The 12,113-nt window shown below is 43.6% G+C and overlaps 1 protein-coding gene across 1 annotated transcript in view; it reads left to right on the top strand.

Annotated features, from left to right (window-relative positions):
* C8A (complement C8 alpha chain) overlaps positions 1-12,113 on the top strand; it is a 71,688-nt gene that overhangs the window by 31,549 nt on the left and 28,026 nt on the right. The window contains exons 4-7 of the mRNA XM_019942345.3: positions 823-970; positions 6,316-6,505; positions 8,918-9,118; positions 11,145-11,385. Coding sequence (XP_019797904.2) covers positions 823-970; positions 6,316-6,505; positions 8,918-9,118; positions 11,145-11,385 — 780 coding nt within the window. The remainder of the gene's footprint in view (positions 1-822; positions 971-6,315; positions 6,506-8,917; positions 9,119-11,144; positions 11,386-12,113) is intronic.

Raw genomic sequence — 12,113 nt, 5'->3', positions numbered from 1 at the left:
AGCAGCCCAAGTAAATCTGAGGCAACTTTGCTGGAACACCCGTTGAGTTGGAAAAGGTACAATTCACTCATCCATCCATTCATTGAGTAAATGCTGATTGGGTACATATGATGGCCAGACAATGTGCTACCTGCTGGTGATGCAGAGGTGAAAAGTCCTTGTGCCTGATCTCAGAGTACTCCTAGTCTCTTTGGGAGACAGACCTATAAGGAATCAATGACAGTGTCCTGTGATAGCCAGTGTAATGGGTGTATGTACAGGGTCCAATGTACGGACTCTGGCAGGGGGTGCCTAAATCTGCTTTGGGCAGTCAGGGCAGGATTCAAAATGGTACTTGAGCTGAGACTTAGAAAATGAAAAAGAGTTTGCTAGGAGACAGAATGTGCAAAAACGCAGAGATTTAGGGACTCACAACGAGCCCAGAATAAGTGCTTTGGGAAGAGAGGCAGGGGATGGGCCAGGTAGGTTACCGGGGGCCAGACAGTGACATTTGGAAGCAGAGGAATGGGGAGATCCTGAAGGATGCAGAGCAAGGGATGACATGGCCAGACTGGAATTTTAGAAAGATCCCTGGGGCTGCAATGTGGAGACTGAATTAGAAAGAGCAGGCCTGGGGCAGGGTCTGAGCTGGGGGGCTACAGGTGAGAGACATGGGGGCTGGAGGGAGGGCAGAGGCAGTGAGGATGGAAGGAGGATGGAACAGGACTGGGAGGAGCGAAGGGCTATTTCAGGGGTGGAACAGACATGGTGACTATGGATGCAGGTCATGAGGGAGGGGGAGGAGTCCCGGACACTCTAGAAGCATCCACGGCCTCTCCTCAGGTCGCTGCCTGAAACGCCACCTGGTGTGTAATGGAGAAAATGACTGCCTGGATGGCTCTGATGAGGACAACTGTGAAGACATCAGGGTCTTGGAAGATGACTGCAGCCAGTATGACCCGATTCCAGGATCAGAGAGGGTGGCCTCGGGGTGAGTCGCTGCCGGCTGGCTGTCGGGAGCAGGGCACGATTTCTCTCCAATCATGAGTATTAGTTTCAGGGAAAGAAGAGGGTCTTTGGGGGGAATCTCTCTGGAGTGTATCCTGTGAGGCCGTCCTCACCATCCCTCTAAGTGGCTTGGTCCATCTGGGCTGCTCTAACAAAATACCACACACTGGGTGGCTTATCTACAACAGAAATGTATTTCTCACAGTTCTGAGGCTGGTAGTCTGAGATCAGGGTGTTAGCCTGGTCAGGTGAGGGTGTTCTTTCAGGCCGCAGACTTCTCGTTGTGCCCTCACACGGTGGAAGGGGCTAGGGAGCTCTATGGGGTCTCCTTGATAAGAGCACTGATGTCATTCACGAGGGCTCCACTCTCATGACCTAAGCGCCTCCCAAAGGTCTCCCTCCAAATACCACCACATGAGGGGTTAGAGTTTCAACATATGAATTTTACAGGACATAGCTCATGTTTTCCCCTTTATGTCTCTGCCCAAGGGTCCTCCTTTCACCCTTTCCCACTCTACTGCTCATTCCTCTTGCCCCAGTTCCATTTCCAAGGCCCTTTTAAGAGGCTACACCTTCCATGAAGGCTTCCAATATCCCCAAAAGACAGCACTTCTCTGGCCCAAGTGCACTTTCCAGTAGCCCTGTTCTTACTCTGCTTTGCACAGTGGTTGCTGATATAACCAAGGCTTTAGGGTGAGATGGGGTGGGGCTTGAATCTCCACTTTGCCCTTGCTGGCTTATAACTCTCAGGCCAGTTTCTTTATCTGTTGAGATTCAATCAGCCTCAATTCTAACTTTACTTCACTGTGCACCTTATGTTCATGTTTAGTCCCTTGCACACATAATACTCTTTTCTTCTCACTTCATAAAGTTAGTTCCTTCTTTCTGAAATGTCCTTCCCTGTATTCCTAACTGGTTAACTTTTTGCCTAGTGTTGTGCCCTGAATTGTATCCCCCTAAAACTTGTATGTTGAAGCCCGAACCCCCAATATGGTCGTATTTAGAGATAGGGCCTTTACAGAGGTAATTAAGGTCAAATGAGCTCATAAGGGTGGGGCCCTAATCCAACAGGACTGGTGTCCTTGTAAGAAGAAGAAGAGACACCAGAGAGCTCTCTCTCACCTCTCACCATGTGCACAGAGAAGGGGCCATGTGACACTATGGCGAGAAGGTGGCCATCTGCAACCCGGGAAGAGAGGCCTCACCAAAACCAACCCTGATGGCACCTTTCTCTTAGACTTCTAGCCTCCAGGACTGAGAGAACATAAATGTCTATTCTTCGAGTCATCCAGACTTGGGTATTGTATTGGGTATGGTACTTTGCTATGACAGCCCAGCTAAGACACCTAGGCATCACTTCCTCTAGCTGGTCTTTTTTGACACCCCCTCCCCTCCTCTCAACACTGTCTAGGCTGGCTTAGTCCCCTCCTACTGTTCCCAGCGTCCCTGTGTGTCCTACTCTCCCAGGATTTATTCAACAGGGCAGAGACATCTGTTCCCCAGGCTAAGGGGTCTCATCATTTTCTGCTTCTCCAGCATCCAGCACAGGGCCACACTCATAGTGACACATGGTATTGTTAGTTCCCTGACACTTTGCTTTGGGCCTTGTCCCCTGACTTGAGTATAAACTCTTTGAGGGCCGAGGTTGCTCTGATTCATCTTTTTCATCTCCTCAGCCCTTATGTCAGAGCTTTCCCCATAACAGCCTCTCACTGAGTATTGATTGCAGTGAAACAAATCAATATGACCAACTGGACCTTTACAGATGAGGAAACAGAGAGAGACAGTACTCATCACCCAGTGACCCAGCCACATGGCAGCCCACTCTGGGTCAGGTGTGGGTGCTGTAAAATGCAGCTCTCATTCATTGAGGTTTAATTACGTTCAGATCACAGCCCACAAGGCCTAAAGTATTTACTATCTGGCCCTTTGTAAAAAATAAAATAAGATTTTAAATTAAAAAAAATAAAATAAGATTTCCTACAAGGTAGGACAGAATCCTGTAAATGCATGTAGACACACACGTATGAAAAGATGATCAAATTCCTGTTTCTTTTAGACCAATAATATTAGTTTTCTTGGACTGCCATAACAAAGTGCCACAAACTAAGTGGCTTAATCAATAGAAATTTATTTTCTCAGGAGGCTAGAAGTCTCAGAATCAGGTCTCAGCAGGATTGCTTTTTCTGAGGCCTCTCTCCTTGGCTTGTGAATGGCCGTCTTCTCCCTTTGTCGTCACATGGTCTTCCCGCTGTACATGGCTGTGTCCTAACTTCCTCTTCTTAGAAGGATACAAGTCCTACTGGATTAGGGCCCTCCCTAATAACTTCATTTTAACTTAATTACCTCTTTAAGCATCCTATCACCAAAACACAGTCAAATTCTGAGGTTTTGGGAGTTAGGACTTCAACATACAACTATTGGGAGAACATATTTCAGCCTCTAACACCAATAAAAGGGGATTCTTGTTGATTTTGAAAGTGACTGTGGGATAAACAGACTACAAGCATGAAATATTGAGGTTTTGACTTGAAAAACAATTCCCTCATAATTGACAAAAATATCACAGACCATGACCCTGCTCTCATATGATTCAATCAGGAGATTTCAAAGGTACTTGCTGATCCGTGTGCTTTGCCACACCTAACACTGAAACCAGTAGAATGGGCCCAGCTCCACTCCCAGCAGCTGACATTATGGTGGTTTCTTCATTCATCTCAAGATCTCAGAGGCCTTTCCTGATATCTTATTTTTTCTAATTTAGGCATTTCCCAGTTTTTAATTTTTATTTATTGTTACAGAAGTAATGCCTATTTGAGGTAAAAACTGAAATTCTTCCTTCACTATCCCTCACCTGCTCCCACCCACTCACCCTCTCTCTCTTCCCTCCCTAGAGCTGACCCCTGTTACATGATTTCGCAATCATGTAAAAATGCATTGACAACATACACTGTATGGAAGGTATGCCTATCAGGTGTATTGTGCATTACAGACATAAGTGTATTTTACATAAATGTGATCAGACTACATATTGTCCATAACTTGCTTTTTTCACTTAATAATATATTTTGAAGATTTTCCTCCCATATCCTCTATTGTCTTTTTCTAGGCAGCATAGTGTTCCTTAACAGGGGTCAGCAGACTATGGCCTGAACACTAAATTCAGCCTGCTGTCTATTTTTAAATAAAGTTTTATTGAAACACAGGCTTCTGCCCTACAGTGGAAGAGTTCAGTAGTTGCAACAGAAACCTACGTAGCCTACAAGGCCTAAAGTATTTACTATCTGGCCCTTTGTAAAAAATAAAATAAGATTTCCCAATTCTCCTATAGTATAACTATATAATTTATTTAACTACCTCCTATTGAAAGATAGATTGTTTTCCATTTTTCTCTTATAGACAGTGCTGCAATGAACATTCTTACATACATAATTTTATACCCATGTGTGAATATTTCTAAATTCCGAAAAGTAGAATGTCTTTCTGTATTTTCACTGGGGCTTCTGCAATCACATTTTTAAAATATACATAGGATTTACTTACGGTTAGAGGTTACATTACAATCTTAGGGCTTATTGTTCTTTAGAGTTTTTCTTTGGCCCATTAGAGGGCCTGTATTTATCAGCTACAGGCAGAAACATGTTCCACAGGGGGAAAGATAGAAACTGCAGGGTAAAGACTAAGAACCCAGATTGTAGTGCCCAAAAAAATCTAGGAAAAAAATCCAGCTATGACTATAGGCAAGGTACTTAATTTTTCTGAGCTTCAATTTTTGCATTTGTAAAATTGTCATGAGGTTGAAAGTTAATGTATGCTAAATGTCTGGTATAGTGTGTATTCAATTCATCATAGCTATTATTACATCACTTCCACTAATGTGAAGAAAGAGATGGGGAAAGGAAGAGAAGAAGGAAGTGAACTTACATTGAATTTCTACTATATGCCAGGTGCTCTACAATTATCCATTTATTCCTTTGAAGTAGGTTTTATTCACAGTTTTTCCCCTGCTCATCTGCCTTTGTGCCCTTTCACAGAGGACATAAATGAACATGACAAATGCCATGCCAGAGGCGATCACTGAATGCCATGGGAACACAGAGGAAGGACAATCGTCTGTCCAGGATAATCAAAGAAGGCAATACAGAGGACGCAACATTTGAGTTGGGTCTTAAAGGCTGAGTAGGAGTTTGAGAGGCAAAGACAAGCAATCATTTTATTATCCACAACATATGAGGCTTAGATTGTTAGGTCTTATAACTCTTAGCCAACTTTCAATGATTTGTTCGGTTAACTTTCTCTTTGTATGAGATTAAAGCAGATTTTCACCTGTTTCACATGATTTTTACCTAAATATGGTTAAGCCATCCATGACCTAAAACAGAGAACTTGGGCAGATAGATTTGAAATAGCCCAGAGAGGAAAGTATGGGAAATATTTCTGGAAAGGTATTGGGCTAGGGGAAAAGAAGTATTACTATCAACTGTACTTCTGTTTTATTCTGATACTCTCATTTAGACTTCACAAAACCCAGGAGAGGTAGTTTTACTATGTCTGTGTTTCAAATGAGGAAAATGAGCTTCAGGAAGTTTCTAGAATGTGCCCAAAGTCACACAGCTAGTAAATGACAGAGCTGGAAATTAAGCAGGCGTCTCCCTGACCTCCACACTGTGCCTCCTCCACGCCAAGGCCTTTCTGAGGATTAGATCCTCAGCTTACCACTATGAACTACACCCAATATTTCAAACCTATTTTTTAGCAGCAAAACCTTTTCTGAAATCATACTAACAAAAACAACAGCGACATTTATTTAACACTTCATATATCCTAAGTACTGTTACTTGTTTTAACTCATTGTTTAACTCTGTGAGGGCAGTAGTATTAGCTGCTTTTTACAAATGATTAAACTGAGGCACAGAGAGGTTAAATGATCTGCCCAAGGTCACACAGCTAGATGTGGCAGAGATAGGAAACGGGTCCAGACTGTCTGGTTCCTGTGCTTGGACTCTTGATAATCATGCATATTCTTCTTCAATTTACTCAACAAATATTTAGAGGTGCCTCCCATGTGGGAGCACTGTTATAGATGCTGAACGGAGTTGTCTGGCTGATCTGGTCTAAGGGAACCTGGGGGCCCAGGCCCAGTCCACTCAGTCTCCCATTGTTGCCCAAAGTGGCCCTTAAGGTACTTCAAGGAAATCTGGGGTTCCACAGAACACAGTTTGAGAAATGCTGCTCAGCCCACCAGCTACTCATGGTCCAGAGGATATTTTGTGCTATCTCTGCTCTTCCAATGCTCTCTCCCAGAAGCTGCTTGCCTTTTCAATTTAGGTATAATGTCCTGACCCAGAAAGAAACTCAGAGCGTATACGATGTCAGGTATTATGGGGGCCAGTGTGAGACCGTATACAACGGGGAATGGAGAGAGCTTCGGTACGACCCCACCTGTGAGCGTCTCTACTATGGAGATGATGAGAAGTACTTCCGGAAACCCTACAATTTCCTGAAGTACCACTTTGAGGTAAGTCTGAACAGGGGTGCTCACAGGCCACTGGGTGGGTGCAGGGAGGGGAAGCTGTTGGTGGAGATAGCTGCCTTGCTTTGGAAGACCTTATTTCCTGTGGGGTTTGCTGGTGGCTGAAGGTCCCACTGCACTTGCCCTCACGCATGCTTAGTGCTGAAGAGGCAACGGCAGGGCCAGTGAGCCGCATACTGTAAATGGGACCAGCCCCTGCTAGATCTCGGCTCCAGTCCTAAGTCAATAAAATAGATTCGGGGCCTGATTTTCTAGGCTGCTTGTCAGAAGACCTATTTCCAGGTTTTGACTCTATTAGAATAGATGTATATCAGACCTTGAGCAGCTCACTGCCCCTCCACGGGCCCAGGTTATTAAGATGTAAAGTGGGGGCAGGAGAGGAGGTGGCTGGGGGTTCTGAGAACTGTGCTCCTGCTTCATCGGGAGCTGGTCCTCACTGGTGACCTTCATCTCTTGACTTTCTGTCCATGATTTTGTTGGAAGAAAGGGTTCCGCTATTGCAAAGTGCTTGCAAACTGTTGATGATCCCTAAGAGTCTCTCTCTTTAAAATTCTGCAGTCTCCTGGTCACCCTGTAGCTCACAACAAGCTCCAGAGCCTGGCCATTCCTTTCTTCACCCCTCACCCTCTGGGTAAGCCGTCTACACAGCAAACCTCACTGGAGGCTTACCATGTGTCAGCTCTTCTATTTTCACACAAATTCTCCCACCGAACCCTCATCACAAGACGATGCGTCAGATATTATTATTGGCCCATTTTAGATATTAAAAACCCCAGAGACTTAGAGGGATAAAGCGCCAGGCTCAGTAGGTAAGCCCAGACAAGATTTAAATCCAGATCTATCTGAACTAAGCCTGGCTATACATCTTTTAGAAGGGAGGCTAGATTATGCAAATTCTATCTATGAGTCATCCACATTCTATCTATAGAGAGAGATGATAGGATGCCAGTACTCTGAACAGTTATCTAGTCACATCCTCCCTCCCCCAAGTTTCTCAAGAGAAAAATATTGACAGAGGATAAGGCCAGGCTTATTGAGTCTGTTTTTAAGAAACTGGCTCTCACTATTCACAAGAGCCAAGACATGGAAGCAACCTAAAGGTCCATCATAAAGAAGATGTGTTGAATATATACAAAGGAATGTTGCTCAGCCATAAAAAAGAATGAAATGTCATTTGTAGCAACATGGATGGACCTAGAGATTATCGCACAAGTGAAGTAAGCCAGACAGAGAAAGACAAATACTATATGATATCACTTATATGTGGAACCTAAAAAAATAATACCAATCAACTTATTTACAAAACAGAAACAGACTCATAGACATAGAAAACAAACTTAGGGCTACCAAAGGGGAAAGGGGGTGGGAGGGATAAATCAGGAGTATGGGATTAACAGATACACACTACTATATATAAAATAAACAAGAATTTACTGTATAGCACAGGCAACTATATTCAATACTTTGTAATAACCTATAATAGAAAAGAATCTGAAGCTGTATACCTGAAACTAACACAATATTGTAAGTCAACTACAGTTTAAAAAAAAGAAATTGGGTCTCCCCACCCCACTTCCACCTCTGCCATCAGGCTCCGTCTACCAGCTGGAAGGCATAGACGGTGTCATTTTTCTAAATTGGAGGACAGCCTAGGGCCTACGTGTCAGGCAAGAGAGACTAGGTTATGCTGTGGCAAAAAGGATTCTGAAATCTCAGTGCTTTAAAGCATCAATGCCCTCCTTATTCTACTCATCCTTCCTAAGGTGGAAAAGAAACTCTCATCATCACAGACTCTCAGGACCCAAACTGATGGAGCCTCCAACTCAACACATGCTCTCGTGATTATGGAGCAAACCCCTCATAGGCTCCTATCCCTCATTTCCTTGGCTCACGAGACCACGCCTCAGGTCAAGCTAGCAGAGAAATGCAATCCTGGAATGAAATAATCAAACATTTGTGGGTGGTCCCTAAGCATACCTCTGCTTAGAACTATCTCCACCTGCACGCCTTTGCCCCTTTCCTCCCAGGTCCACGCCTAGACATGGCTTTCTGTATCTCTCCACTGCAGAGCCAAGCAACCATCTGTTCAAGAAGGATAAGCCCGCTGGAAAGAAATGCATGCTCAGAACAATATAGCATTTTATCAGAATCGTGTGTGTGTGTGTGTGTGTGTGTGTGTGTGTGTGTGTGTTTAAATAAATATTTTAGCAGTACCACTAAATACTAAGCACTGCTGAATTTTCTGTATTTTCGTATCAATTTGGAATAGCCTTTTAAAAGAGTTATTTATAATAATCTGAAACTTCGGATATTTTACAAAGCAAAGATTTAAATATTAAGTATGAACTGGAATATAATGCTAGTGCACAAGGCTAACATCTATGTGATGCTTTTCAGGCCCTGGCAGATACTACAGTCTCCTCAGAGTCCTACGATGATGCAAATCACCTTTATTCTAAAGTGAAAAATGACAATTTTGTGTCGGCTGGAGTGACCATTGGTGTGGGCCCTGTATGCAGCCCATTTACTGTGACTGCAGGTGTATCTGGGTCACGAGGCAGTTCGGTCTTGAATATGTTAAGCAAGTATAATCAGAAGGTATTAAAACATAATGCCCGTGTCACACAGTATTCCATAATCTATGCTGATCACGTATTACCTTAACTGCATTGAAAAGTACACTAGTAATTGAACCTTCATTTGCTTGTGTAATTGGACATGTCTGATCAGTAGTAATCATGTTTGTTTTTCTTCTTACGCTTTCCCACGCAGAATCATCACAAAGGGAATAAAATTGCACCATAAGACTAGTACTCTTATCACTTTGCCCATCCTTTTTCATGGTTACCTGGAGCACAGAGGGAAATACTTAGAAGGGTAATGTCTTAAAGAGAAACAGCCAAGCCCTCTAAACCAGACTTGGAAGAATTCTAAAGCAAGCCCGGCTTTTCCAAGTAGATGGGAGGGCTGGCCTGCTTAATGAATCTTTCATTTCTTCATCAAACATTTACCATTAACTGCCTATTATCCGGAGAGGTCAGACAGTGCACCCTTGAGGAAGTTAGGAAGTCTGTCTAAACTGAGATCTAAAGACTAGTTCCAGTTGTCCAGATGAAAGGGGGCAGAAGTTAACAGAAGGCTGCTCTAGGTCTGGGAAACAGCACGTGCAAAGGCCTGGAGACGAGAGACTGCCTCACACAAATGTGGGATTGAAAGGACTTCCGCTGGCTGAAGCGCAGGTGGGAAGGGAAAGGAGGGAGTGATGAGGATGGAGAGGTAATCAGGAGCTGGAGAAATATTCACTGAATTGATCAGAAATTTACCAAAAGCCTCAAGACACTGATACCAGAACTGGGGATTTAGTTAGGGCTCAAAACATTATTTTGGATGATGAAAATACAGTTATAAAAATTAACTTCCTCAACAAATATAAATGACAGGGCTTCCCTGGTGGCGCAGTGGTTGGGAGCCCGCCTGCCAATGCAGGGGTCACGGGTTCGAGCCCCGGTCCGGGAAGATCCCACATGCCGCAGGGCAACTAAGCCCGGGCGCCACAACTATTGAGCCTGTGCTCTAGAGCGTGTGAGCCACAACAACTGAGCCTGTGTGCCACAACTACTGAAGCCCGCATGCCTAGAGCCCGTGCTCCACAACAAGAGAACCCACCTCAATGAGAAGCCCCGCACCTCAAAGAAGAGTAATCCCTGCTCACTGTAACTAGAGAAAGCCCATGCACAGCAACAAAGACCCAATGCAACCAAAAATAAATAATAAATTAAAAAAATTTATATATATAAATTACATTCTGGAGCTTTGCCATGAATAAGCTACTGATCTGAAGGGAAAGTACTGTTCTGAGATCTGACTGTCACAGACTCATGTGGACTTTTCTAAAAGCAGGTGGCTTCTTCCAACTTTCACTATCACTTTGGATCAAGGTTTACATTCCCTGCAAGTAAGGCTCGTACATGACCCCCTTCCTCTTAAACCAATCCAACCTCACCCTGTCCAGTGGATCCTGCTTTTCTTGATTACCGAACAGTACAAGACTACCACTAGAATGTAATCTCCATGAGGGCAGGGGCCTATCTCATTCAAGATCATGTCCTGTGCACCTAGCATAATGCATGTGACCGTAGGCACTGAAAGGTATTTGTTTAATAAATTAAGTGATATTGGCATTTCCTCATGTCATCAAAATATTCCTAAGCCTAATTTTTAATGGATACCTAACACTTGTGTAGCAGGTTGCATAATGCAGTGCTTTAGTTAGAGCAGGGAGAAATGTGGAGGTGACAATGGACTGGGGGCCGGACAGAGGAGAGGAGCACAGTGAAACACATTGTAGTCACCAACCCAGCGAAAGCTGATGAGAACTTGACCTGGACAGGGCAGTGGGAACAGAGATGCAGACGCGGGAGAAGAAGCCAGGCTGGTGTCTAATATGTGTTTGCAAAATGTAATAATACTCTGTTATATGTATTTATGTTCATACAGTTACATGTGAATATATTCATATTTCCCACAGGTACTAAATACTGCCCTTTTGCATGATCTCATGTAGTAAAATGTATACTCTCTTTGTTCTCTTCCTTCATTCAATGGCGGTTGTTGTTACTGGCAGAAATATACCTTCATGAGAATTTTCACAAAGGTGCAGACTGCTCATTTTAAGATGAGGAGGGAGAATATCATGTTGGATGAAGTTATGCTGCAGTCATTACTGGAACTTCCAGAGCAGTACCATTACGGCATGTACGCCAAGTTCATCGATGACTACGGCACCCATTACATAACGTCTGGAACGATGGGTGGCATTTATGAATATATCCTGGTGCTTAACAAAGAAAGAATGGAAACAGTTGGTAAGTAGAGCGGGTGCTTGATGCACGCAGCGTTCGATGCGTACGCCAGACATGGTTTGCAATTTTCTAGGCACTGACTGTCAGCCACGCATGAACTCATTTAGCCTCCATGACAACTCTATCAGGTAGCATTAGTATTATTATTTACAGGGACTTGAGGTTCAAAAGGGTGAAATGACTTGCTAGTAAGCACTACAAACAGAATTTGAACTCAGACTTGTCTGGTTCTCCAGAACCACGTGTTTTCTATTGCACCATAGTTACCTCTTCAATAATAAAGGATCTCTGGGGTTTTGCTATTTAAAATGTTAAAACATTTTAAATACAGATTCTTGGTTAATGGAACTGCCATCCAATCAGTCAGTGATGACAGAAACTTGGAGTCATCCCAGATCCCTTCTTCCCTTTCACCCCTGTAGATCTCTAAGACCCTTCAGTTCTCTCTCCTGAGCAGCTCTTGTCAACATCCCTTCTTCTGCATCCCCTCCTACAATGGTAGGCTGGGTTCCCATCTTTCACTTACTACTGCATCATCTCCTAAATAGTCTCTAAGGGAAGATTCACCCCTTCCAATCCATTCTCAACAACTGCCACTAGAAGGATCCTCTGCTTCACAGATCTTATGACATCACCTCCTTGCTTAATATCCTGACTGGCTAAACTAAAGTCTAAACTCCTTAACACTGACATCAACAATCTTCATGGTCTCACTCCAAACTGCTAGAACA

The sequence above is a fragment of the Tursiops truncatus genome, chromosome 1, assembly GCF_011762595.2.
Source record: "Tursiops truncatus isolate mTurTru1 chromosome 1, mTurTru1.mat.Y, whole genome shotgun sequence".
In the NCBI taxonomy this organism is placed as follows: domain Eukaryota; kingdom Metazoa; phylum Chordata; class Mammalia; order Artiodactyla; family Delphinidae; genus Tursiops; species Tursiops truncatus.
Note: the sequence above shows the minus strand (reverse complement) of the source record. Positions and strands in the feature narration are given on the sequence as shown.